Source organism: Aptenodytes patagonicus, chromosome 14, assembly GCF_965638725.1.
Source record: "Aptenodytes patagonicus chromosome 14, bAptPat1.pri.cur, whole genome shotgun sequence".
NCBI lineage: Eukaryota > Metazoa > Chordata > Aves > Sphenisciformes > Spheniscidae > Aptenodytes > Aptenodytes patagonicus.
In genome coordinates this window covers 15,627,316-15,654,060 of record NC_134962.1, presented here as the reverse complement: position 1 = coordinate 15,654,060, position 26,745 = coordinate 15,627,316, and the positions used below count along the sequence as shown (strand labels likewise).

General features: G+C 43.0%; 1 protein-coding gene across 1 annotated transcript; it reads right to left on the bottom strand.

The window, feature by feature from the left end:
- Positions 1–345: 345 nt before the first annotated feature.
- CHMP4B (charged multivesicular body protein 4B) lies at positions 346–26,745 on the bottom strand. Its single transcript, XM_076351833.1, has 5 exons — positions 26,350–26,745; positions 5,750–5,927; positions 4,862–4,976; positions 4,149–4,275; positions 346–1,158 (listed from the first exon to the last, which is right to left on the bottom strand). Exons 1-5 carry the CDS (start codon positions 26,543–26,545, stop codon positions 1,091–1,093), a joined length of 684 nt encoding a protein of 227 aa, XP_076207948.1. The 5' UTR covers positions 26,546–26,745; the 3' UTR covers positions 346–1,090.

Below are 26,745 nucleotides of genomic sequence, written 5' to 3'. Positions count from 1 at the left end.
GCACAACAGATCATTTCTATGACAAAAAAATAGAAAGCCAAGGCTCCCAGCTCTGTCCTTAAACCTGTTGCTTCTAGTATTAACTCAGCTTTGACTTCTCCTTAGTGTGGAGGTTTTGACATGGTGGACCAGAATATTATTACAATAAGAAAACAGCTACAGCAGCCCTCCGGCAATTTTGCTCAGCTAAGACCGTAGTTTTATGCAACTACGCTACAGTCATACAACCAAAGTTCAGCTAGCTTTAAAGAGTGTATATCACTCATGTAGAAAGAGGCCAAACTGCACGTAAGTTATAGTCATATTACTTAAACATCACAAAGAACTGACAACAGTAGCCACAGATGAAAATTAATCAAGATATTTAATAGAGTGCAATCCATAGTAGTTTCTTAATTCAAATAATTGTGTGCACATTGTGAATGGGTTATCAATTATCACAAAAAGCAATAAACATTGTAGTGCTATGTAGAAAAATGTACAACTGAAATTTAAATCATCCCTACTTCCAAGATAGCATTTGTCAATTGCAAATCATTATCACCAATTAAAACGGGAATAGTGACTACATTGTTGCAGTGACAAACACAAGGCTGGCCACACATCAGTCAAGGGATATAAATATAACTTGCAAAGAACTAAAAACCTAAAGCACTCTTGCACCTAAACACAGTAAGAAGTCGATGGTGACTTACGACTTTCCCGGGTTTTTGAATGTCTTACAAGACTTCCAGACACACTAAAACTGACTTAAAATTACAGAGTGTTTTTCAGCTTATTTCACTTCAATATGGCCCAAACTTTTGAAGATGAAGATCCAGCAGTGGCAGTAGCACAGTCCAAAAGCTGAATGTTTGATTTTGCAAGTACCTTTTTACAGAAATTCAACCGTATGAACTGCAGGGAATTCCCCCTGCTCCCCTTTCTTTCCTTGTGCAGACCATGCCATGCAGAAAACAGCAATGCAGTTCCCACTGCTTTGGGTTAAAATTAAAGATAAAGATATTTTGCGTATGCTTTCTCCTCAACACAACACATTTGCATCCAGAATAGGTAATCAAAGTCTTTTTCCAGCCAGTTACTGCTGTGGTTATATGGTTCCTGCCCAAGCTTCCAGCTCTTTCATGTCATCATCCTCTTCTTCCTCTTTCTTCTTGGCTGCAGAATATTAAAAGAAAATAAATGAGTGGGAATCTTGACAGAACCCTGTCTCGATTCTTTGCAGGAGAGAAGCCTCTGTGCCACTGACCTAACCGATAAGTGAAGCACCAAGTGCCAGTAGAGGAATAAAAGACCTTTTCGAATTGAAGTAAAAGGTGCCTTCTGAAAAAGCCAGCATGGGCTAAACTTCCTGAGATTACCACTTTACGTGGAGAAAGACAATACCTCTCATGGGAAGACTGCAAACATGCATGAAGGTTAAGGTGTGTACACCAGCAGTGTCTATCGTTTTCCATAATCACTAAGCCTCCAAGCAGAAGACCCCGAGCCTTCAGCTTCTGAGCCCCTCTCAGAGGGATATAGCTTCTTACAGAAATTCGTCTGACGTCTCCAGTATTACAGTCTCTCCCCCATAAAAAATAAATCCCTTATTCTCCAATTAAGTCCTCAAAGTGCAACAAATGAGGCTACTGTGTTTTGGTCTAGCTAGCTACAGAATTTGGAGACCTCCAACTCCTGTGTCAGTTCAAGCTCTTCAAGGGGCTGGAGAGCTAACTAGCACTGGCTACACGCTACTAGTAGCCTCTTGCCACGCTCACTAGTAGCTGGCTGGATGTGATTGTTAAGCAGCAGGCTACATGCTGCCTTGTTGTCATTTTTGGTCCTTCCAGGGGAGCAAACGCTGCTATTTGTCGTAACGTGACAAGTCCAGTTTCTGGAGATGAAAACGATTAACTCGGCAAAAAGGTATTAACCCAGAAATAGCTGAAGTAATTTTGGAAAATACCAAAAAAAGATGTCATTTCCTGAGTCGGTGTTTTCGCTTCAGAAGGCGAAAAAAAGAGTCAAATAATTCATACTCAAAATGGTTTGTGTCATTCCAAATGAAACATTTACGTAAGAGAGAACTGAGTCAGCTTTAAGTCAAACCCAAGACCTATCATTTGTACAAGTTTGGAATTTGTTTTTCTATATTAAGCTCTTCCGGTTTCCATTAAACAAAAACAGCTTTTGCCTGAATTTCTTCTGACATCCACTTAGCTGACAGGCAACAGCAAAAAAATTCTCATTCAGACTGATTAAGTCAAAATCCAGACAGCTCCTGAGAACTGGAAAAGCAGGAAAGCTCACGATCATTTTCCATTCAATGAATAAGAAGGAGGTAATAAGAGTCAGCTCTACCACAGAAGACACATTACTTTTCCAAAAGACACGTTAAGCATGTACCTGCGTTATTAGGTAAAGTAGTCCCTTTGAAAGTCCGACCCATGATGACCAGAAGTAAACTTTTAATCCCAGTGTGTATTAAGTCAATTTTAAGTGAAAAACAATTTAGGTTAAAAAAGAAACCCACAGAAAATCCCCACCCGCCACCACCCCAGAATCCCAAGGTTTCCCATATGCCGGTGTTGGAGGCAGTTTTATTTAAGTAAAAAGTGGCACGCCATTTAAATACATTAATGGAATTCTAATTTCCATCCAAAAGCAGCTTAACATAAATCCTATAAAACACTGAGTTCTATACTCACAGTTTTTACTGCAGAAAACATTCATAATTTTTATTATTTTAGGAAGTGCTATGTCTACGTAAGTTTTATGCTGTATAGTTATTTAAATATGTGCACAATGACAATGCCTCTTACTAGTGTGCAGTCACTACTACCTAATATAATGCAAAAATTGTATTTGGGTTCAAGTCAGTATGTTTTAAGGTCCATACCCAAAGAATATTTAGAGAAGAAACATCATTAAACCAGCTAGGATATAAGAAGGTAATGCACACGTTTATTTAAACTATTTCTCCCGCTGTTGGATCTGAATCCAGATAAAGTCTCAGATTTAAGATATTTTGATATAACTCACTCCCCTCTCATCAACACTTGTCAGTGATTCTGCCTAGCAAAACAGAACTAGAAAAACACAAAATCAATTATGTCAAAATAAAAGAACTGTAACGCAGAAGGAGCAAACTTCATAGCATGCCACCTAAAGCAGAACCTTGTTGTTTGGCAGTGTGCGCTGCTTCCCAGGTCCTTTTAAGCCTGGAAAGGCAGCGAAATAACTATAGATACACCAGCCAATTGGGACTACTTTCATCCACCAGTTTTTTGGACCTTTTTTTCCTAAGTAAGCACATGAAACAGAGCCGCAAAGTCTACAACTTATTCATAATACATTAAAGCAGATTCAGCAAAATAGGCTAATAAAGCTTCATATCCCATTAATGCATGCCAGAGGTATTCCGACTCAACTGTATTTCATGAGGTATCACTTCTAGTTCATAGAAGAGTGATCAGTTCAAATTTAACAGCAGCTTTGAACTGTCTGTGTAAATACAAACATTTCTTGCCCGTTCTCCACGTAAAATCATCACACTAACTAAAATTTCCTAGATATACGTGCTGGAATCACCCTAAGTTTGGTACTGTCTGGCTTGGGTACGTGCAAACCTCAGAGGAGGTAACAGCTGTCGCCAAAGAGGGGACTCTCAGGTTAGTTTCTCCCAAAAGCCAGAAAAGCAGGGATCAAATTAAAAAAACAAAGCAGCAGCAAGGAAGCACGGTTCAGTGTGGGAATCTGAACCAGCCTGGGACTAATTCCAAGAGCTAATTTACTGTACATTCCCTTTTACAGCCTTGGTATGTTTGTCAAGATTACTTCCCTGTTGGGCCAGCAGCTAATGGTAGACAGCTTCCTTTCTCTGCATCTCCACTCTACTCTGAGCATCATCCACGCTGTAGATAAACTGGTAGCGCTAGAATAGATGATAACTGTTCCTGTGATAACTATTAATTTTTGCAGTTCTTAAGAAAGGCAGGTTACCCCCACGGAGAAACGGCACTAGATGTAATCTGCGATTTATGAAGCAATTTCAAGCAAAACGTCTGTGTTGCCTGCAGCTAGATCTCTCAAATTTGAGGAGCTGGCAGTTAAATAAGCATACTTTTTAACAATCCAAAATGTTTCTGGTAAAGGTCCATACATACCTGGCTTTGATGGTATTGATATTGAGGGTACATTTGGTAGTGGTACTGTCTCAGGACCACTTATTTCCAGCAAGTTTTTGTCTAGTTCTTCTTGTTCTAGTTCCTCTAGTTCTGCCATGAGTTCATCCTAGTTTTTAAAAGGAGGGAAAAAAAAAAAAAGGAAGAAACTTTAACTCATATTTATTAGCAAGTAGATCTAGCTAGTCATACTATTAAAGAAAATAGCTTAAATGCACAGGATCAGAGCAAACTGAGGAGACGAGGAGTCTGATTCTTCATCTGAATTCCTGTACATGATCTCTTGGAGGGTGAGGAGGGTGGGGAAAGCAGTGAAGAGAAGAAGAAATCTAAGTCCAAGGCCATCTCAGCCAATCTCAGATCAGGCCATGCAGTCCATTCTCAGCATAAAGTCAGGGTGATAGCTGCTGTATGCACTGGTACGAACAGCTAGTAACAAGTTCTAGGAGAGATTTTATATCCTAGTACTACACCTAGACACATGCAATATGTAGATCTTAAAAGAAAGATCTCATAAGAGTCAGCATCCCTGGAGATATTTAAAAGATGTACAGACGTGGCACTTAGGGACACGGTTTAGTTGTGGACTTTGTAGTCTTGGGTTAACAGTTGGACTCGACCATCTTAAGGATCTTTTCCAACCTAAATGATTCTATGATTCTATGATATAATCAGAGGCAAATTTAAAAGCATACCTCATCAAATTCTTCCCCAAATCCTACTGGCTTTGAGATGGCTGTTGAAATCTCATCCGCCAGCTCTTGCTGTTCTGCAATGTCCTGCATTAATTCATCTACTTTATCAATATCCCTGTAAAAGAAAGGAAAGAGTTCAATGTAATCAGGCACTTTCCCCATCAACACTTAAGACTGTATTTCTGGGGTTTTGTAGAAATGCCACGCCATGGTGACATCTACAAGGTCCTTTCCCAAAATATACTTTGCATGCAAGTCTGAATTTTATCCCCCCGGTCTCAACAAAATTATGCATGTATTTTTTACTTTTCCTTAAAAGCTTAGCTCAGAGCAGTTATATACAGAGACTTCATATGAAGAAGTTTTGTTCTGCATTACTGGTATTAATAATAATTTGCTGTTCCCTGATCCAGCATTACTACATTACATCTACAATATTTGCTTTTGGAGCAAGTACAACATTCCCGTAATGCAGTTTACCTTTAATTATTGCTACATACACAAACTCCACTGCACAGAAAGAAGTTTAAGTCTCCCCTTGAGCCTTAAAATTCTTGCTGCTACTAGGTGGATCTGTAACCGGTGCACCCTCCCATTTGCTTTAGACTACACTGGTGCTAGCCTTCTGTGGGACAAAGGCAGCGGCTTTGTGCCATATAAAACTGAGAAAGCATCGATACTTGCATATTTTGTTCAATATGAAATATTGAACATCTAATTCAACATATTGAAGTATCTAGTATTTTAGTTTAATTTAAGTTACAGCCTTTTAAAAGAAGATTTCGCTACTCCAGCTCTACCTTTGGTTATGAAACACCTGGCATTTAGCAGTTCAAACAAATGACAAACTAAAGGTCCTACAGAAAGATGCAGAAGGGAATAACTTACATGTTGTCATGAGCAGCTTTCATAGCTTTAGCAGCAAAACCCATATTCTTAAGCACTTCAGTGTTAGTGTTGGCATTCTCAAGGGCTTCCCTCTGAAATTCAATTGTTGATAACGTGCCATCTATCTGTGCAAGCTGCTTCTCGTATCTCTTCTTACGCTTTAGGGCCTGAAGAGCAGCTGAACAACCAAGAAGAGGGTAGGATTTGTGAGATTTATGCCCAAAACAGCCATTCACATTTTGTACCAAATGCCACTCGGTACAGAGCAATGTTTAACACCTTCTATTGTTTGTCACCTACTTTTCTTCCCAGATAAACTAAGTTGCCTAATCCTTGTGTTTCCCTCCTTCAACAAAATTGTTTAAAGGTGGCCAGATGCCTGCTGTCCATCCCCTGCCACACGCAGGATGCAAGCCAAGAAGCAACTCAAGGACCGGTCATCCAGTCGCTCGTAACACACCACAAACCAGAGACTACGCTACAACAAACAGCAGGCTTCAATAGGCAAGCTGATCCACTTAAAAACATCTTTGTTCACCATCACCCCCAATACATCAAGGCACAGTTGTTGTTGTAGCTCCTGTCAGATGAGGTTATGATGCTGCTGCAGGGTCCCTACCAGCCAGCTGAACTCCTGGGCAGCTGCCGGGAGAAGAAACTCATTCAAATACAAAGCAAGACAAATGTTTCTTCAGCTTTGCTACTTAATGCTGTGAAATACGCATATTTGTACATATACAGAAATATTTATACATAAACAAACTTTGTGCATGTTTCATATTACTCCTACTACAAGGTGCTGTCTACATAACAGTCTCTACTGATAGACATGAGAAGAAAGATGCCATCACTTAAATTGTTTTGAGCAATTTGCTGCTTGTAAGCACTTGTACAATGCCTGCTCTTGCAAGAGGAGCCCACCCATGACAGCACCAACACAGGGGTCCGCACCCACGGGGATCACCCCGTGTGGGAGGACTGGTCCAAGTCGCTGCACAGCTAGGCTTCTCCAGCTCCTTTTGCAAGGCTCAGCTCCACCCCACCCAGACAGGTACGCATCCAACGGGTAAAAACAGTCAACAGCTAGCTCTTCCCCGAGACACCCGGACAGACAATAGACAGGTGCACATCCGTTCCCGAAACACTGACAGTGAACACAAACTAGATTTACATATAATCTTGCCTGTATGTGGCTAAAAGTTTTGGTAGGAGATGGAGTGGGGCAAGACTACCAAGCACTGAGCGCTGCCGGCTGACGAACAAACACCAAGTATCACACCGAGTAAGACATGAGTACAGCTTCCCTTCATGGCATTTCTACTTCCCCTCCGGATACGAACATACTTGTCCACTGTGTGACAGTCTTGGTCATATAATACACCTGTGTACTTTAAAACTCATCTTGGACACAAGCTGCTGTCCTAACAGCCTTACTCTCAGTTTCTGAACTCAGCAACACGCACACTTCATTTCTTCAATGCCCTAATCTCTGTGAAACTCATGGCAGAAAACAGTTAGCATAATATAGGATCGGCTCTGCTAAAAATCAGCATCCTGGACCTCCCAACAGATCAGTCATGCACCAGGAATGGTGGCAAATAAAAGCTTTAAATCTCTAAAAGATGTTATTTCAAACCTTTGCAGATTTTTTGGAGGGGAGCAGAAAACAAGGAGTAGGAAATCCCGAGAGCAGACAGCTTCCCTTATCTCCCCTACTAGAGGGATGATAACTCTGTGACATGATGAGTATGTTCCTGCAACACAGGCAAAATAGCTCCTCTCCTAAAAGCGGATTAAGCCTGCAGCCAGCCCGCGTATTTTGTCAGATGCTGTCTTGAGAAGCTTGACAGTCCTTCAAGATAACGTCCTGGCATCCAGAAGCCCTACATATACCTTCAGTTCTACAACTGGTTATGAATATGCTATATTTGATTACTTTCAAATTACACTAACGTATTAGAGAATTAAAAAAGTACTTTGTGAAGGTACAGCTAAGGTTGCCAAGCACGCACGGTAGCACAGGTTGATTTAGTCGAAGTGATCAAAACCAGAAAAGCACAGGTCACCTCGACTGTTCCAACAGAAGCCAAAGACCCAAAACAAGCCCCTTCACTGCCTTTCACTCCAACAACCCGTAAATCTCCCCACTATTTTGGGGCCAGTCCAACATCCATTCTCGTTTGACAAGAGTGGGAACAGGACTGGGTTTTCCTGTAACACAAAGGACAATGTTTGCTCTGCAGAATCAAGCACAACACAAATACCATCTGAAACATTCCAGCTTTATGCCAGATCATCAAGTGATGAGCAACACATTACTGGTATATTTAGTCTGGTTAATTTTGCGCTAATGGTTTAATTAAGGATATATAAATTTTTCTTACTCAGAAAGATAAAACTGTTAATAGGCTGTGTTTATATAGTGACAGATGCTGGGAAAGTGTCAGACAGTGATAGGACATTCTTTACTGAGGATTTTGTGCATCATGGAGAACTATTGGCAAAACCAGAGATTTTATAACCATTATACAAACCCAAGTACTATAATTTACATACAGTTCCCCGCTACAGCTTTCCCTGAGAATAGCTACAGTTTATCTACATTTTGTGCATATGTACTTTTAAAACAAGCTGCTCGGACACCAAACATTGCAAGCATCATTGTAAAAAATCTTGTGATCAGGAGTGTTTATCGGGACTGTTGGGTCCTGTCCCCTCGCTCACCAGTTCAGTGTACCAGAACTACACTCCCCAGCCTTCACTCTGTTTTATAAATCCTTTCCTTGATTAATTTCTCACTTGTATACAGATCAAGGCTCCCGCTTTAAAAAAGCATGGTACGTAATCTTCTAGCTTTCAGAACTGAGCAGGGATCCCCCCATGAGACCTGGAAGATGGCACATGTCTCCCACCCAGGTTCAGGCTGCAGCACTGCTCCCTGCCCAGTTACTGCTGGTCTCCCGGCCAAGCACCGACCTCACTCAGATCTGCCTCAGTCGGAAGCCCGGCACACCGACCCCTGCCTAGGAACAGGAACATAAACATCCTCATTTTAAAACTTGCCTTGTTTAAAGTGAAAACTTAAAATGGATTTGTGGTATTTTCTAGAAATGTTTCCAACTCCTTTGGACCAAGAGCAGCCAAGGAAGATATTTATATTTTCCCCTCTCCTCTGTAAGGCCAATGCAGGGACAAAGCTTCCCAAGGCCACGGCGCCCACCTGTACCTACTTGAAGACTGACTGGTAGAAATGCCTGTTTCAGTAGCCTAAAAGGAGCACGGACCAATACACAGCCCCAGCAACAAACGCAGGGCCGTGCATAAAGCTTCTGTGTCTGGACAGTTCAGCATAAATATTTAGCACAGGCCAATTAACATCAAAGTGATAAATGAGTTTCCGCAATGAAGAAAATCTTACACAAGAGATCACAATTTCTGGTGGCTAGAAGCACTAAGAAATGTAAAACAAGGTGTTCGGTGCCTCAAATTAGATGATCACAACTTCCTGCAATTTATTTTCAGCTGTGTTTCCTTGCTTAACTATCTTTTAATGTAAAGTCCTTGTTTATGATGAGAAGATTTTATTAAGCTGAAAAGATAAGAAAATACCAATTTAATTTAGGTCACTCACATTCATTTCATCCTGCAAGTTTTGGCAATTCATTTCCCATATTCCTCCCCCCTCAGAAGAGGACTTGCACTTTACGTTCAGGATTCTCCTTGTCGCAATTAGCAGCACAGCCGTTTCATGGTGCCCCTTTCACGGATGCTCCCAGGCACCCACATCCGGACACAAACGCAACTCGGCAAACGATGCTCGGTGCCACGTTCCCGCGTGCCTGCCCTCTACACAGGGTGGTGGAGACTGCCAGGATCCGGTGCAGACCTTTCTAATCGGTATTTGTCTCGACTAGAAAAACAGATCACTACACGCTCATTTCTCTGCATCTAATTTCATAAAAAGGTTAGTAAAAACGCATTTTCTTTCAGAGAAATACTTAAAATCATGTTTAAGACCATTACAGTTAAGTTGGTTTTCTATCTCTCAGGACTGATTTCCCAATTTTCAGATATTTGTGGATGAGCATCAATACCCACAGCTCAGAGGTCACAAGGAATTTCTAGAATAAGGGTCCATCTGGAGGCAAAAATGAGAGCCACGCCGACCTCTGCACAGGGGCCAAGGGGCTTACCCAGCCGGGCACATGCAAGGGGGAAGAGCCCCTAACTCCTGCTTGAAATGCAGGACCAGCAACAGTCTTTGCTAGCACAAATAACGGGGCTGCAGATTTTTCATATGTTGCTATCATACTTGACATACTTTACAGAGCGGTGGTATCTGATGGCGGTATAGATCCGAGGGGGTGATTCTGTTCTGATCTACAGCTACTTTATCTCTACTCTCCTATTTAGGTGTCAATTTCTGAAAACTGATGAGCAGTTGTGCCGCTTTTTTCCTGCAAAACAGTCTTTACCGTCTGCATAAATACCTACTGAAATCTTACGCACTGCCAGAGTAATACATTTTTATTAAGTTTTCATTGAAATCAAAGCTATAAATACCTATTCTGAAGGGAATGACATTGGCTCTTTTTCTCAAAAAAAAAAAAAAAAATCCGTTCCCAGAATTTGAAGTAAATATGAAAAAGAGACAGTAGGCTACAAATATGTCCTCTAGCATTATACACGTGCAAGAAACGGATGTGCGTTTGAAGTCAAAGTGTAACACGGCCCATCTTAGCTCTTCATGAAGACTGCTATCACATTAGGCAGCCGCGGAAGAGGCAGTCCTCAGGACCCACACCCCTAATTATACCTTCACTGCTTCCAAGATAGTAATTACAGAGGCAGGCAATGTAATTTAATACCCAACTTTAATTGCTGTGGAACTGCTTCAGCAGGACCTGTAACCATATATTAAGTTTAAAGCATTTATTCTCTAACGTAGCCAGACAGGCTTCGTTCACAACCCAGAACCTGTTGCTAGAGAGATCACCAGCACATTTTTCTAGAAACGGCTGATCTAAGTTTTCCAACAGTGTGACAATTTCCTTATCACAGAGTAAAAAGCTATACGAGATTACAAGACCACTGGACCAGACTCTCACAGCAGCTTCTGCAAAGTGCCTGATGTTCAGAGGCTCAAAACAAATAAGGACTGATGCTTTTTCTCACCATGTTGTGGCTGCGTATTTCTTACGGAAATATCTGCCTTTATACAGAATAAAGCACAGAAAGATCCCGTACGACCTCTACACATTCCTAATCACTTAAGCACAGCTGGTAAGTCCGGTGCATTGCAGGTGGTGAGTACAGGGCAAGGCGCAGCTCCTGAAGGATCACTCGGCACGGCATCCCTCTTGCACAGAGCTGAAGGAAATCGCTCCGTATGCAAACCTCCCCAGCTCCTGGGCATCGGACTTGCAATAAAGGATGCCAGGAACAGGTACAGAAAAACGACAGGCGGTGTCCCTGATCAGCACTCGCTGTCCCATGAGCAGCCTTCCCTCGGTGAGAAGTGACATTCCACTGAAGTCGCTCAGTAACACCACAAGTTTCTCCTCCCGGAGCATCCTGCCTTTGGGTGGGGGTTAACTTACTCCTGAAATATCCCTATTACATATAAAAACAGTAGTACAAGTTCAAATCACTGGCTGGTTTAAGAGGGGATCTTTTTCTTGGGCCCCCCCTCCTTCCTTCCCCCCCCCCCCCTTTTTTTTAAGCTCAAATCTCCCATAGGTCGCACACGAGGAAAAGACAGTAGTTGCTGAACCATTTTACAAGAACAAACTGACAGATTACTCTCCCGACCTGCTAAACAGCCACAGATTATTAGATAAACTGATGCAAGAAGAGAAAGCTGTTGGTAGACTTAGAATTTACTATTAAGAAAAAAAAAAGTTTAACATTTAAGATAACCTTCACTTAATGAATCAATGCAGACCCAATGATAGCAAAAATATTTGATCATTACATGGGAAGTTAGTTTTCACAAGATGACAGCAAGAACCTGCCAATAAACACTCGGTATGTTAGACAGCCTTTACAACCCGTACCTTATTATTAACAGGCACAGTGTGTTTTAGCTTGTAAGTCCAATGTGCATGATGAATTCCATGCACTTAAAATAGCCTCTAAAAAAATAACAGCAGATAACAAAACTTAGTTGTACTTTATTTGAATTTTAGTAAAGTTTTCAGCATATTACATAAAGAAGTATGCACTGGGGAAAAAGCAGTTATATGTATTATTACAATTAAATTAAAGGTAATACATTTAAAACTAACTGGGTGACTCCTGCCATCCATTAGGAGATGGTGAGCAGGCTCAAAATTTTCTTCTCCATATGACATTGTGATATATTCATTGCCTTTATTATCAGCTATGACTGGGACGTTGGAGCCAATTTTTATTCATAAAGATTTCACCACTGAGCTCTGACCAGTTAAAACTGATATAAATAGTTTATGACCTCTTTTCCATTGGCAAAGTAAAATAAAATGTCTCAGTGTTAATAAGCATCAGCCTCTAATCTCTGCAGTTCCTTTTTACACAGAAATTTTCACAAAGAACACATCAGCTTCCAGAGAGAAGGGCAAGTCCAGTAAAACAGCAGCTGAGTCAAAAGCAGTTATATCTGGACTGACTGCTTCAATTACTTGAATGTAAAAACATGTATGAAAGTACATTTGAAGAACATTTTACAGATTTTTAAAAACTCAAACTTTTTAATACATAAAAAGCCATTCCTTCCTCTGGGGTTTTGTTTTTTGTTTGGTTTTTTTTGGGGGGTGGGTTGGTTATTTATTTATTTACAGTCTTCAATTGATGAACTGCAAAATACTATTTTTAATTTCATATTTATTTGAATTTCTGTGATACTCCCCCCTAGAAATTCCAGCAGAAGTTTTACACTTACCGTTCGACCACGGCGAATAACAAGAAGCCAAGGGTTTCATTGTTATGCCTACCATGGCAGCGCCCAGCCCTCCAACACAACTGATAAGCAGGAACTCATGTTATGGTTTTCAGTCACTGCTCCTTCTGACTAATGAATGCTCACAAGTGAAAAGAGTAGAGTCATTGAGCCAGACTATCCTCCTCCGTCAGCACTCTCAGTCTGAAAAGCATGACTGCTCACCCAAATAATTTCACTTTGTTCTCAAGAAATGCTATCTGGAAGAATTTAATTTTATGTATTTGTAAAGTATTTCAACCTGTATATAAGCAAATTATTATTAACAGAGCTGTTGTAAGTCTTAAGATTTTCCTTGCAATATTTACAGCAGTTTGTTAGTGAAATAAGAAAAACGTTCACTGTGATAAGAAGTTAGCAGGATAATAAAAATACAATTTTACTACACAGTACTGCATTCAGAGAGGAAAAACTGACTATGAATGTGTCAGTGATTTCGTTAAAAATCAACAGCCCTCCTGCAAATAAGTACTGCTTATACACTAGTAGGACAAGTAGCGTTAATGGGATATTTATGCATACAGCAATTCTATTGAATTAATGCTTTTAAACATCATTAGTAGAAAAGTATAGATCAGTAGATAGAAAACAAGGAAGAACTTAAGACTTCTTTTTCTATATACTTGCAACTCCAAATTTTACTAGCAAAACCACGTCTCAACTTGAGAAGAGCACGAGGACCGGTTACTTCAAAGAGCATTGGAACAACTGGGAATATAATGCAAGAGTTTCACTCAATTCAGAAACACACTTGTACCAAGGTCCACGCATTCGTGAACCCAGGGAAATCACCCTGCCAGGTGGCTCACAACGTGTGCGTTTCCTGCCCATCCAACTCCTGCCTCTGCAAAAATCTGCTAAAAATCACACTGATACCTAAAATAGAAAGGCTTCTCATCCAGAGGAAGACACATGGGTTAATAACTCTGATTACTCCAATTGAGGGGAAAAAATAACTTAAATCTCACATCTAAGTCTTACATTCTCTCTGGCAAACGAGAGAAGAAATGGCAGCAGCAGAGATACCACTGCAAAAGGACACCAGCTGTATTAATATGGGATGGAAAAGTTCCACGGCAGCCTCAAAAATAATGTACACCAAATGTCAGCCATGCCAGAATAAATAGTGCAAGATAGCTGCAAAGAAGCTCCCAAATGGGGGTCTCTTGGCCCCTCTAACAGAAAGCTGAGACATTAGAGATGGTTGAGATAATCAACTTAATACCGGGTGACTGTCTTGCACATTATATTGTGTATCCATCTATACAGATGAGCAAATATAATTTTCTCAACAAAAAGAAGTGTCATTATTTTTGCTGCTTCTGAAAATACCATTCCATCTTCCTGGCACTTGCCTTGCCAGCAAATTTAATCACAGACAACATCCTCACTGTCCTTGAAATGGGATAAACAAGAGGCACCAGTAGGTGTAAGAAGTAATTGGCTGCCTTGCCTGCGGTAGAATCATATAGTAGAGTAGCTTCATCTTAGGCAGCAACTGCTCATCTCTCATTGTAAGCAGTTTGCTAATTTTGAATATCTCAAAAAAATTCCTAAGAAGCAAAAAGGTAATTTAAAACAATTCACAAGATATCCGCCAATGCTACAAGCAGATAAAAAGGTAGATATAAATCCCACCACAGTCTTGCCAAACTTCTTTCACACCATTGAGTTTAGCCTTGAATAAATATCTTTCTGCAGGGATTTGCTAGCTCAAGGAACTGTTAACCAGCTGAAGAATGTTTGTGTTGGTTTAAACCAAACCCAGTATAAAAGCATCTGGGCAGTACCTTGCCACAACAGATCTGCAGTACATACCAAGGAATGCTCGTCCCAGACCACGTGAGTCTGACAAGATGCAGAAGCTGATGACTCGTAAGTCTCTATTCAGGGTCCTAGAAGTCAGACCTTTTCAGGGTGTTTCCAAAACCTTTCAGGCTATTTCCAAAACCATGTAACTACTGTAGATGTAACAGCTAGAGAGCACCCTCATCCTGCAAGCTTCTGCCTGACCATTTTTGTTTTGGTGCTGTTTTCAGTTCTGGAAATACTTCCTACTCTTCCTTTGCTCCAGCAGAGCCTTGCCCACATCCTGCATGTTAGTGAGATTTCTCTACATGAGAAGAAACGTAAAGCCTTTCAGAGACAGTAACATACAGGCCTCGTACAAGGGACTGAAGAGGAAGAAAGCAAGCATGGCCACTAAGCTGATACATAAGCATATTCCTAACTGGTTGCCCATTAAATACCCAGCTACATTGAGCCAAGTTGATGGCACAGCACGCAATGTCAAAGGTCCAAGAAGTCAGGTTTGATTTTTAAGCATCATGGTGTGAAAGGGGTTGCGAGACAGAAGACATGGTTAAACATAAATTCACATCAACTCCAAGGCTAATACAGTGCAAAGCAGCATCATTTCCTTTCCCGTGAGGATATACACAGGCCCAGAAGTCACTTTATGCTGAATGTCTGAAGCCATTATCACACGTTTCCCCCCAATGCCAAGGCCTAATGTCTCCAAGCATGGTTCCCAGAGAGCAGCTCGCAAGAGCTGTCAGCAGCCTCCTGTGCCTTTCTTTCGGGAGATGCTGCGCTTTTAGCAGGGAATCGTGAGCAGGTTCAGTCTTCATCCTCCACTTATCTTTCTGTGTCTGTCTACTAAACACCTAATAAAGTTCCCAAATCCTCTCCTCAAAGGAAGGCAACTATTCCCAGCTCAGAGATGAAGTGACTGATTAAAACTACTCCAATAAAGCATCCAAACCAGGGCAGAGAATACAAGAAGGTTTCTGTCCTATCTGTATTTAAAACAACAAGATTACAACTTCCTCTTAGGCAAAGTAGTGCCAGAACATTTAGTCTATTGTGCAAGAGATTAAACTAAACAATAAGCATTCCTTAAGCTCTAAAGATCTATAAATGCACAAAGGCGAAAAAAAAAAGATAAAGAAAAAAGCATCCTGTACAACAGCAATCAAAGCTTTGATACATGCATCACCGAAACAATACAGTAACCACCACCTTCATGCCGTTACCGACTGCAGTGCTGCTCAGTGCTCTGATCAGCATCGACTCGACCTTTGCACCCGCAATTGTTAGTGTTGTTCCACATCCCATAGCCGAGACGTAAGGCAGCTATACGAAGCGTAACGCACTTCCTTGTCACGCTTCCTTATTGCAAATTAGTCACAAGCAGTCATTTTCATATGGAGTGCAGAAAGTGTGTTTCCGAAAGTCAGAATCCACCATTACAATGCTATTTATTCCTGAAACAGCGAGTAATTCACTCAGGTTATAACTTACAGATGGAAATGTATTGCACTTGCGGATGCAGGACCGGCAAACTGAGTAACCTCCTCCCGGCCTGGCCTTCTTCAGGCAACAGAGGTGGACAGTCCAGAAAGCAAGCAAGCCTTCAGCCTTGGAAGTTGATCCCTCTGCCCCTTGAACATCAAGGCAACGATCCTCTGGTCAATAATCCTCTGTAAAATAATCTCTAGGTGAGCCTGGGACAGTTTTGTTCAAAAAAAGGAAAAAATGTCAACTACAGTGAGATTTGAAGCCCAAATGAGAAAACCAGGAAAGACAGATCCCAATTACAGAGAATAGCCAACGGGTTTGTTCCACCCAGGAGCTGGAATGAGCCTAAGAAACGCCCGACCAGCCAAGATCATGGAGGCCTAATGCTTCCAACTATTACATTAAACCTGATCCACCCTCTGGAAGCAAAGCATATACCATATTTCCCAATTTCCAGTGTTTCACTTCTTGCAGTCCTGCACATCATTGGATGATGGCAGGGGATTGCAAGGCATCTCCAAAACTTATTTACCCAAAACACACTTCTTTCCAAATAAAACTAGACATATTCTAAGGCTGCTGGGGTAAATTATCCTCCCTTACCCTTTTAAACTTTTTAACAGCTTTGCTGTTGAAAATCTGCACCTTATTTCACAACAGAATTTTATATGTATATAAAAGGAGATAATTATTCAGAATTCAACAAAGGTTTAAACTTTTAGATGAGAAAAGTATGTTCCTTAAGGACTCCTTGGGATTCTCGCAGCCTGCAAATACTCTTTATGGGTTTTCTTCTTTATTTTGAGATTGCTGAAGATACCTTGTTAGAGAGAATTCCAGTGAAAAACTATGATCTTCCCCTGAATCCCTGCCAGAAATGCATCAGGTTCAGCTTTACAAGAACAGAAGTAGCTCTTCCTAAGTATCTCAAAATGTTCTTTTCTCACAGGGAAAAAACCCAAACAATCAAATTCCCTATGCTTAACAATATTTTTTGTGATTAAGTCACAATACTCAGAAGAGCCTACCCTTAAGTGGCCCATTTCGAGACCTTCTCTTCCTGGGGAATAAAACAAGGGGCTGCCTGGGTAATCTATCGTGCATTTTCCAGCTTTGAGCAATTATTATTAGAGTGTTGCCAAGTCTAAGAATTTTGTTGAGGCTGTCATAATATTTAGCATTTCTCTTAACATCTCATCTGGTGAAGTTACGCTATTTTGAGATGTGAAAAATACTTTTTTCATGAATGCTCAGATTCCAACACTAACGATGAAGGGGAAAAAGTTGAAAATGCAGGCCTTTAGACACCCAAAAGTTATAAAACAAATAAAACAAACCGTTTATTTTCAAAAGAAAAAGGTTGTACTTCTTGAATCAACCCCTAAACACTTAACTGGCAACGCTGCAGTACATCTCTCGAGGCCAGAACTGAATTTCATTTTTTTAATGGCAATCCCATACTCTTAGGCAGTGATGAGCTCCAGGAGCCAGGTTTAGCAATAAGCATTGCTACTGCAGCCCTCACATCACAAGTTGACAGCGCTGCCAGGGAAGCACTTACCAGAAGAGGCTTTCTACCACTCAGTTTCCTCCCAGGACATTGCACATGCTGAACCCACCATGGGGATGCTGTCAAGACATTTTATTAAGGTGCCACCTTCAGGGGAGATGCATTGACTATGCACAGTTCCTAGTTAGCCCATTATGAAGTTTGCTTTACATCAACTTGTTTTATTTCGTAACTAACAAAAATCGCCTGTAAGTTTCTGAATATCATCAGTTGATGTTCCTTCACCCTGGCACTTATGTTTCTTTTCAGTTCCACTACATCCAAGGAACCTCTGTGCAGTCACCTAGAAGTAAACATGACATCCTTAAACCTGAATAAGCTCCTGCCAAGCCATGAAGAGCACGTACAGTATGGATGTTTGGTAACACTTAACACACCACCACTTTAGTGAAACAGCCAGCATGGCTGATCACAGCCTTATCAGAAAGGGGGACTCCAAAAAGACAGGTTTTACAGTGAAAGACATTGCAAGTCTTTGCATGCATGGAGTAACCTGGCAGCAGGTATCCAAACGAGCTCAAGATGCAGCTACATGACCAGATTCACAAACGGTCACTATCAGGTTAACCTCAAGGGGTTTGTGCCAGCAGGATGGTGACCACGTTACCAAGTCTCTTGGTTTACCTTGTGCCTAAACCAACCCTTGACTTCAACACGTCAGACCTACTGGATGAGAGAGACCTGTTAATCTTGTATTCTGTTTTGAAGCAACTGCCGTCTGGAAAGCAGTTGCAGTGGAAGGTGGTACTACCTGGTTATCACTCCAGATATGGTCCTGCAAGCTGCAACAGCACAGTCCAGAATGGACTATCAGTTGATACACTTGCTGACTTGGCTGCCCTTATCTGGGGGAGGGTAAGGAGCTGGGGAAACAGCTGACTGCTGGAGCACAGGCTGGTGCAGAAGCTCAGAAATGGGAAGGGAGCAGTCATGAAAGTCTGTACTGAGCTCAGCCCTCGCTCGCTGCACACAAGGATAAACATGCACATCCCAGTGTGTGCAAGAGAGATGGCTATACTGGTTATTTGGACAACACCAACCCCAAACTTCCATGGTTCGCTGCCAATCAGTTGAGAGTTACAAGACAACAGCTCTCTGTATAATTACCCTATACTTGTATTAGTCCCTATAAAAATGGTTATTGGCAAGGCTTCATTTAAACAGTGAAACCGGAGGAAGCCATGGAACACCCTTCCCAACTGGGCTTCCAACTGCAAGAACATTACAGTTCTTTGCTGCAGCCAGGCACTGAGCTTCACCAAGGGGAAACTTCTGCTCTACCGTGGCCACAGTGACCTTTTGCTGGTGGGAACATTTCACTGCCCTCAGTACTGGCGACTGGGAAGGTCCACAGTGCCCCCAGGTTCCTCACCTGCAATCTGGCCACATCCATGCAAGCAGACTTGCCTGCATCTGCCAACATCTTCAGCAACTGTAACACCACTTCTGCTCAAAGACTCAACCAGGATGATTACAAGCAGAACTAACCTCCTTATCATCAGCTATGTGCTGTGGCCTTGGCTTGTCTGAGGGAAAGGCAAAGGTCTATCAACATCTGATGTGTGGCCTATTTACGATTCTCTAACTGCATCCTTTTTGTTTCAGGCACTTCATGCCAGGATTTCCAGTTTGCCGGATGCATGGCTGCAAACTTCATGGAAAGCATGTTAAAGCACATGAGCTGCCCCAACTTTTAGTTTTGCAAAAATCATCCATTTTTAAGTGGTGTGAGTAAATGGCAAGATTTTTCTTTACACCCCACTGCCCTCACACACACACTCTTTCAGAGCCTTGCTGGCTGCAGAAGGTCAGGCCACATCCTCCCCACTCATACCACATCCCGTGCAAAGTCTCTGGATCAAGCAGCATGTACTACCCCAAAAAAACAGAAAGGGCAATGTTAAAAACCTTGTTTTTTTCCAAAACAGATGGGGACTTCACAGGGGAGAGCAAAAAGCTGCCAAAATCATCACAGTGGTCTTTTCCCAGCTAGACTCAGCGAGTGCCAGCAGTGCATCCCCCAGCAAATACAAGAGCCCAGGAGCAACGCAGAGCATCGCATGCAGGCAAGAGGTCCACCACGTACACGCAGGGGAGGCTGGGCTACCAGAAAAGGAGACACAGAGGCACATGGACACGCACAGCTGTGGCAGACCTTTTGCAAAGACGTCCACTCAGTCCAGCAGTACAGGCAACACAGTCTGCGTGAGCCCTACAAGAGCTTAGAGGTGGTGGTACCACCACCTAGGGGTAGGTCATTCATGAATGCCAAAGAGCAACTGCAAAACAGTTTGGACAACAACAACAAAAAAAATCCTTTTCCTGGACAGCACTGGCTGCAGACTCCTTTTGATGTGACACCATCCCTCCCTTCTCTGTGTTACATTAATTGCCGGCTCAGCAATGAAGCATGGCCATGTCCTTCACCATCACTTCAGGCCTGGAAGCGTCAAGATTTACCAGGTAAGGAGTAGTGACTGCTTTTAATTCCAAGCCCCAATACAGCACCTTTCCTACACTGACCTGTCCATCGAGCAGCATTGTAGATTGCACCACGGAACGTACCTGAGCACACAACGCCTGGCCATCCCCAGGAGAAGAGAGTGTCTGGAGACGGCCAAAGGGCAAGAAGGGACTAACAGAGAGGCCTGAAGGATACAATGCGAAGCCCCACAACATCCCGGTCCAGACGAACATTACACAACTCAGCACAAATTCTGCCAGCGAGAAACAACCTGGCAGTTTTCTGAAAGTCTGAGAAAGTAGAAGAGGGTTAAACCAAATCAGCAATTTGCATCACCTGCAAATCACAGTTGTGAACCAGCACTAGGAGCCCTTAAGCAGGATGCAGTAACTAGGGCTGGAGCTTAACGAGATACTAGAATCCAACATCTAATACATTTGGAGAGAAAAAGTAATAAAAACAAAGGCAGTGGCTGCAAACATGCCAGGTTTCCCTTCTGACAGGGCTTGACAGAGAACAGGAACAGAGGAAGGATGTATTGCATCAAATACAGTTACCAAAACACATCTGGCAGAACAACAGGTTTTTGTTTTTATTTATGCCACTTTTTAAAATTTTTTAAAAGGTGTTTGTGAATCCCCCCATCCCTCCCAAGCTGTTCTGTACCACAGCAATCTGCCTCAAAAAGCCTCTGTTAAACATAGATAGGGTAGAATTTCAAACTGAAAGTTTCCTCATTTTCAAACATCTATTTAAAAAGAGTAATTATCACACTTTTCCCAAGCCAGGTGGTTAATGCTCAACTCATTAATCTCAGGGGAGAAGAAGGACTCGGGCCAGCACTATCAGTACTCTTGCACTGAAGCTGTGGTTTATGGTTAAGCACCTAGAACTCAAAGATGCATTTTTACATTAGATTATGACTTAAAACACAGAAAAGGCAGACTGAAGTACCACAAGAAGGGCTGGATAGTGTTTGCTGCAGGACTTCTGCTTCCCCTACATCAGCATCTTATGAGTCACGGAAACAAAACCAGGTTCACATATTTGATTCTTGGAGCAGAGACCACTTCTCTCGCCAAATGTCAGGCAGCACCTTAAAAACATGTTCGCAAGCAATGCATTAATGTCTAAGACCTTACATACACGGTCACAGGTCATTTGAGTCTCTGCCCGTACCCAGACCTGAGGTTGCAGCTTTCTCTTCCTTGAATTCCAGATCGTTGCAACATTTTGAACCATTCAAACTTCTAAATAAAAACGTCTGTGCCATCATGCAGGCATGCTTCCATTTTTTAATTAATGATCAGCTGGCCCCCTTGCTGGGAGATCGCATGCCACCCTCAGATTTTCCCACAATTAATACCTCTAAGATGACAAAGCAGGGGGACTGTTGCCAGGAGAGGCAGAATTGCCCTCCTCCTTCCAGTCACATTCCTGACTCCCTCTCCTGCCAGCTCTAGCACTTGTGCAGTTAAGTGTGGAAAACATTCTTTTTTTTTTTTTTTCTCCCTTAAGAGTTAGGTTTTGGCTGGATCAGCAAACTAATCCAACTCATGCACTGCCCGCACAAATGCTAACACCAGCACAAGAGAAACAGGCGGGACACTTCTGGCAGCCACGTCACTCGAGACCAGCCGGTGACAGTTCCACAGCCGCACCAGCACGCACCAGTTGTACGTTTCAGCCAGGTTAACTGAGCTGCTACTGACAGGGGCAGTTCTGCCTCCTCTCCTGTGCCAGATACAGTAACCCTCCAGCAACAGGCAAATCAGTTCATCAGACCGATGCGAGAGGCTGAAAAGGCAGGGGGATGGTAAACAGTTAATTTTCCATCCGATCAGCCAGCTGAACTGACTTCCCTGTGGCAGCACTGTGATCTGTTGTGAGCCGGAGGTGGGCATAAAATTATGACTTTTGGCTCCAGCCCACACCCAACTTTCTTGTTTGTTGCGGTTTTTTTATGTGTGGGGTGGAGCACAGGAGTGCTCTCTTTCCAGGAAAAGCCTGAATTATACAGCAGGAATCTAGCAGCGGTTTTGCATCCATTTTGCACTCAGTCACCAGTGCTGAAAAAAAACAGCATTGTATTTATTTACAGTGAAAGAGAAACTTTGACATCAGAGAAGAAAAAACACTAACTAGCAGAAGTCAGAGTTGATAGAAAAATCCATGAAATGTCAGTCTCCCACTAAAGCCTGAATATTTTTACTGCATATTAGCACGATCTTAGCTTTTCACCCATTCCAGTGTTTGTGGACCTAGTGTTCATTAACAAAAATGTAAAATCTAGTGGCAGGCAGGAACATAACTGTATTGATCCACCCTGGATCGAAACTCTAGAGTGGACTACGTGTAAAAGTAGCACCCTAGCAGAGCGTCAGGTTTCTCTCCCTACTGTAATCTTCACATTGAGACATAACTTGAGCTTTGGGTTTCCATCAGAAAAGATAATGCAGAAACAGATTCTGGAATTGTTATACCCGAAGTAATCAGAGATCAAGGAATTAACCTGTTGCTTTTTTTTGTGTGTATGCTATTTCTCTGGCAGCTTGGCTTTGTGAGCTAGCTCTTGCAGGATCAGGAGATAGCCACAAAGAAAGGAGTAAAACTGGAGCAGCAGTGATTAAGATCAGCTTGAGCTATCCTGAAACTGAATACTGAGCACCAGAACTTCCTAACTGCAAGATCTAGCAGTTTGGCTTGTTTCATGAAGTTTGAGTGCCTAATAAAATATCCCAGATTGGATGCAACCACGCCATATTGACAAACTGGAGCGGAATAAAAGGATGCAGCAGCAGCACAGTACTTCCAAACCGTCAAGCTCACAGCTGCGCACTTCTTTCGTTAAAGCAAAAGTTATTTTCAGGACAGATTTAAAATCCAGTAAGATACTGGCTGACTGGTGTTCTCAAACGATGCTCTACTACTGCTACTTCCATTAACTTCACCGAGAGGAGTAAGTCCACTACTCATGAGCTACAGCAAAAGTGTTGGAAGAGCCTCTTGAGAAAAAAGAAAAGGGAAAAAAAGGAAAAAAAAAAAGATAAACACCAGAACACATGCTGTTTTCAAAAGAATAGGCTGAACATTTCCATGAGATAACACAAAACAAAACACAAGCATAACCCAACTTCTTCGCAGAAGAGGGAATATTAACTTGCACCTTTTCAAGAAACCCTTCTAAAGATGATCAGTCTTCTCCTCGGCAGTTTCTCATCCCATGGACAAAAAAATGACATGCACATTAAAGCCATAACTGCTGGTCTCCCCGACATGCTCTAGAAGCTGAATAGGTGCCTTCGCACCAACCTAACACTTGGAGACTGTTGCCCTCTCCCTCCCCCAGGAGCTATTTTGATATTGTGGACTAACGAGAAGGAATTGGTAGAATGAAGGAAAAAAAAAATTTACTACTTATTAAAATGACTTGAGTTCCTTCCGAAGGCATGGTGATCATAAAATTGCCACGTCTGCGCAGCCAGAAAAGAACAGAAAGACCCTGAAAAAAGGAGCTTTTTATGAAAAGTTGAAAGCCTCCCATGTCAAGAAAGAACACAGATTAAGGAAATTTATACTAGTTACTTACTCATTTTAACTTCAGAATTTCATGAGGAGTGCCTGGATATCCTAAATGCAGATTATGAAAAATATACACGTAAAGTTAAGTTCATAAATTAATAAAAACCTGCACGTGCTTGGGGCAGGCACGAGAACCAGAAGGCCTGTAAGTTTCTGTGCTTTCGTTAGACTCCAGAAGTGCTGTAGGAATTAGTCAATGAGCCTTTAGAAACCCCGCTCACTTGGCACCCGAACAATCGCACAGTGTGCTGGAGAGCAGAGAACGTTTCCTTTTGTTACCCTGAGTGTGCCAGACACCCATCTTTCCTCTGAGAAAAGAAAAATATCATTCCAGGTTTTCCAAGGTGGCTTTAAGCTTTCAGGTAAGCTCCCTGCCCCACCGCTGCAGACACGTATATTCTTCTGCTGGCTTTACCACAGCGGCTTCCATTAATGTCAGCGCGACTGTCCAGCTGAGCATTACACATACGCACCATCCACAGTACGCTTCTCTCTAAATAGCAGGATATACAGAAATCCCCAGAGTAAAATGCCTACGTCTTGGAGAACTAAGAAAGCTTAAGAATTCTTAAAGTTGTATTTTTTAAAAGTTGATCAAACACTTAAAAAAACCCCCACCAAACCGTAGTTAATTAGCTTTTGTTCAGTTTTACTTAAAACATTCAACTATGTCAAAGTATTTCCATTAAAAAGACAGACTTTCACATATAAAACCAACATATTTTGATGCAAAGTCACTTAAATCCATAATTTGTGACTTTGCATCAAAATTACAGGATTTCTGGATTATAAAACAGCCTGAAGTCAGAGAGGGAAAAATCCAAACAAGTGCATATAAAAAACATGCAATTTGTTGGAGATGACTGACATCTTGAACCCAGAATAAATGAGCAGTCCCTTAGTCTGTCCTGAGGGGAACTCACTTCCCAGCAAGCTAGCAGATAACCACCTGTCTTTCCTAGCAGCCCGATAATAAAAGTTGGCCTCTTAGTTTCAGAAGTCCTCTGGAAAAAAGAGGTTTTGTTTTCCACCAGAAAACCATCCCTAGCCCTTCTCCTTTTCACAGCTCCTTAATTACTTTTCAGGATCCTATCCTTCTGCGAGACCTCAATTAGTCTGACCCAGAATCCCGCTAGTGAATGGGCAGGTTTTTCTCCTTCCTCCACTACCCAAAGTGCTCCGGAGCACACTGATGGGCAGCATGCACAGAAAGGCACGGAGAGAGATAGCATTTCAGTAGAGCAAGACAAAGACCTGAACAACCAGCAGCAGAAAGAGCAGTTTAGGAGAAGTTAAACAGGATCAGCGTAAGACAGAGGATGCAGAATCTGCAGAAGAAGAGGAAGGTGAGAGAGAGATGTATTTTAGTTCTCCTTTTAAGCTCATTACCAAACTGGGCCAAAAATTGCACAAGAAATTCAGACTTATTAAAACTGTTGCAATAAATTTGATTTTGAAACTAACTTAGTTAAGCCTGAAGTCAGGCTCTGTTGAGGTCCTTCAGAAGACACCTGGGGCAGCAAGTGAGGCCTCTGCCACACTGCCGCTGCCCACAAACCCAGCAAGCGCCCGTGAGCTTGCTCCATTCGCACTATCACTCAAACACAGTGCAAGTGAGAAACCCTGATGTAGCACTGTTCTGAAGTTTGAAAGGAGGCTTAAAATACTGACTAAAGTAGTGATACGAAGCATAAACTGTAATTGGTAATTAGTATAAATTAACCCTTGCTACTTGGCCAACAGTTGTATGTGTTAGTCGCACCTCCTGCTTCCAAGTCTTCCGTCCTGCTGTAACCCAGCACAAAAAGGGCAATGTCAACACAAAAATCTAAACATGCTTTCCCAAAAACGCCGCTTTTAATGACTGTTGTAAAACAAGCAAGAAGCCCATCAGAGCACCGAAATACATAAGCTGGCAACCCACTTCTCACCTTCTGGCTGACAGACCATTAATGCATATCAAGCACTGCTTGCAAAGACATCGCTAGACCTCCCCAGGAAGGCCGAGTTCCACCTGGTGAACACCGATTTCTAATATCCATTTATAAGCCCCCTACAGCTTTAGGACACCCTGACGACAATAAAAATATATTTAACCAAATCCTCAAATTAAGGAGGGTTTTGGTAAAGAGTTTTGTCTGTTAGAAGAAAAAACAACAACATAGTAAAGCAAGGCCTTACTCCACGTTGATGCACTGCTTTTCCAGCTGCTCCTGCAGGCAACCAGCGACAGCCCAGCTTCTGCTGTGCAGTATTTTCCAAACCTCCCCCTAAGCCGACGCGCACACGGAACAGAAAGCAAACCTCGCACCGAGGAGCCGAGCGACACCGCGACATCGTTATCACGCGGGAGTGACGCGGCACCCACGTTAGACAGCTCCACGGAATAAAGGCTGCCCTTCCCCAGCCGGGGGAAGCCCGCTCCGGCGTAAAACCTCGCTGGGGAAGGGCGGCAGGCCCTGGGGAGAGGGCTGCCGCAGCTCCCAGGCGGCGCGCTACAAAAGGCGGTAAGCTGTAACACACAGCTCACACGTACGTCTGTGCCACACACAGACCACAGCCAGCGACCCAACAGGCCGCCCCGGCCCTCCCCGCTCCCGGGCAGCCGGGCCCGGCCGACCCGTTGCCAGGGGAAGGAGGGGGAGGGGGGCCCGGCCCGGCCTCCCCCGGCCCGGCCTCCCCCGGCCCGGCCCGGCCCGGCCGCTCACCGCGCTTGTTCTTGGTGCCGTGCTTGCGGGCGGCCGCCAGCTCCTGCTCGATCTTCTTCTCCAGGAACTCCTGCTTCTTGCTGAGCATCTCCTCCGTGTCGCGGAGCCGCTGGATCGCCTCCTGCGGGGACGGGCCCTTCCCGGCGCCCTTCCCGCCGGCGCCCGTCCCGAACAGCTTCCCCAGGAGCCCCGACATGGCTGCGCCGGGCCGGGCCGGGCCGCCGAGGCCGCGGTGTGAGGCGGTGGCGGCGAGGACGGCCGTGGAGCACCGGTACCCGCTCCTCTCACTCCGTGCTCCCCTCACAGACAGACAGACAGACAGACAGACCGACCGACCGACCGTCCACCCGCACAGCCCAGGCCGCCGCCGCCGCTCGTCGGCTCGCAGGACTCCCC

Bases quoted from the DNA above. Each gene is read 5' to 3' on its own strand.
- CHMP4B (XM_076351833.1), bottom strand. From the start codon at position 26,545: ATGTCGGGGCTCCTGGGGAAGCTGTTCGGGACGGGCGCCGGCGGGAAG. The intron at 4,276-4,861 runs GTATGCTTTTAA...TTTAAAAACTAG, and splicing joins TTGGGGAAGAATTTGATGAG to GATGAACTCATGGCAGAACT. The intron at 1,159-4,148 runs GTATGTATGGAC...AATATTCTGCAG, and splicing joins ATCAATACCATCAAAGCCAG to CCAAGAAGAAAGAGGAAGAA.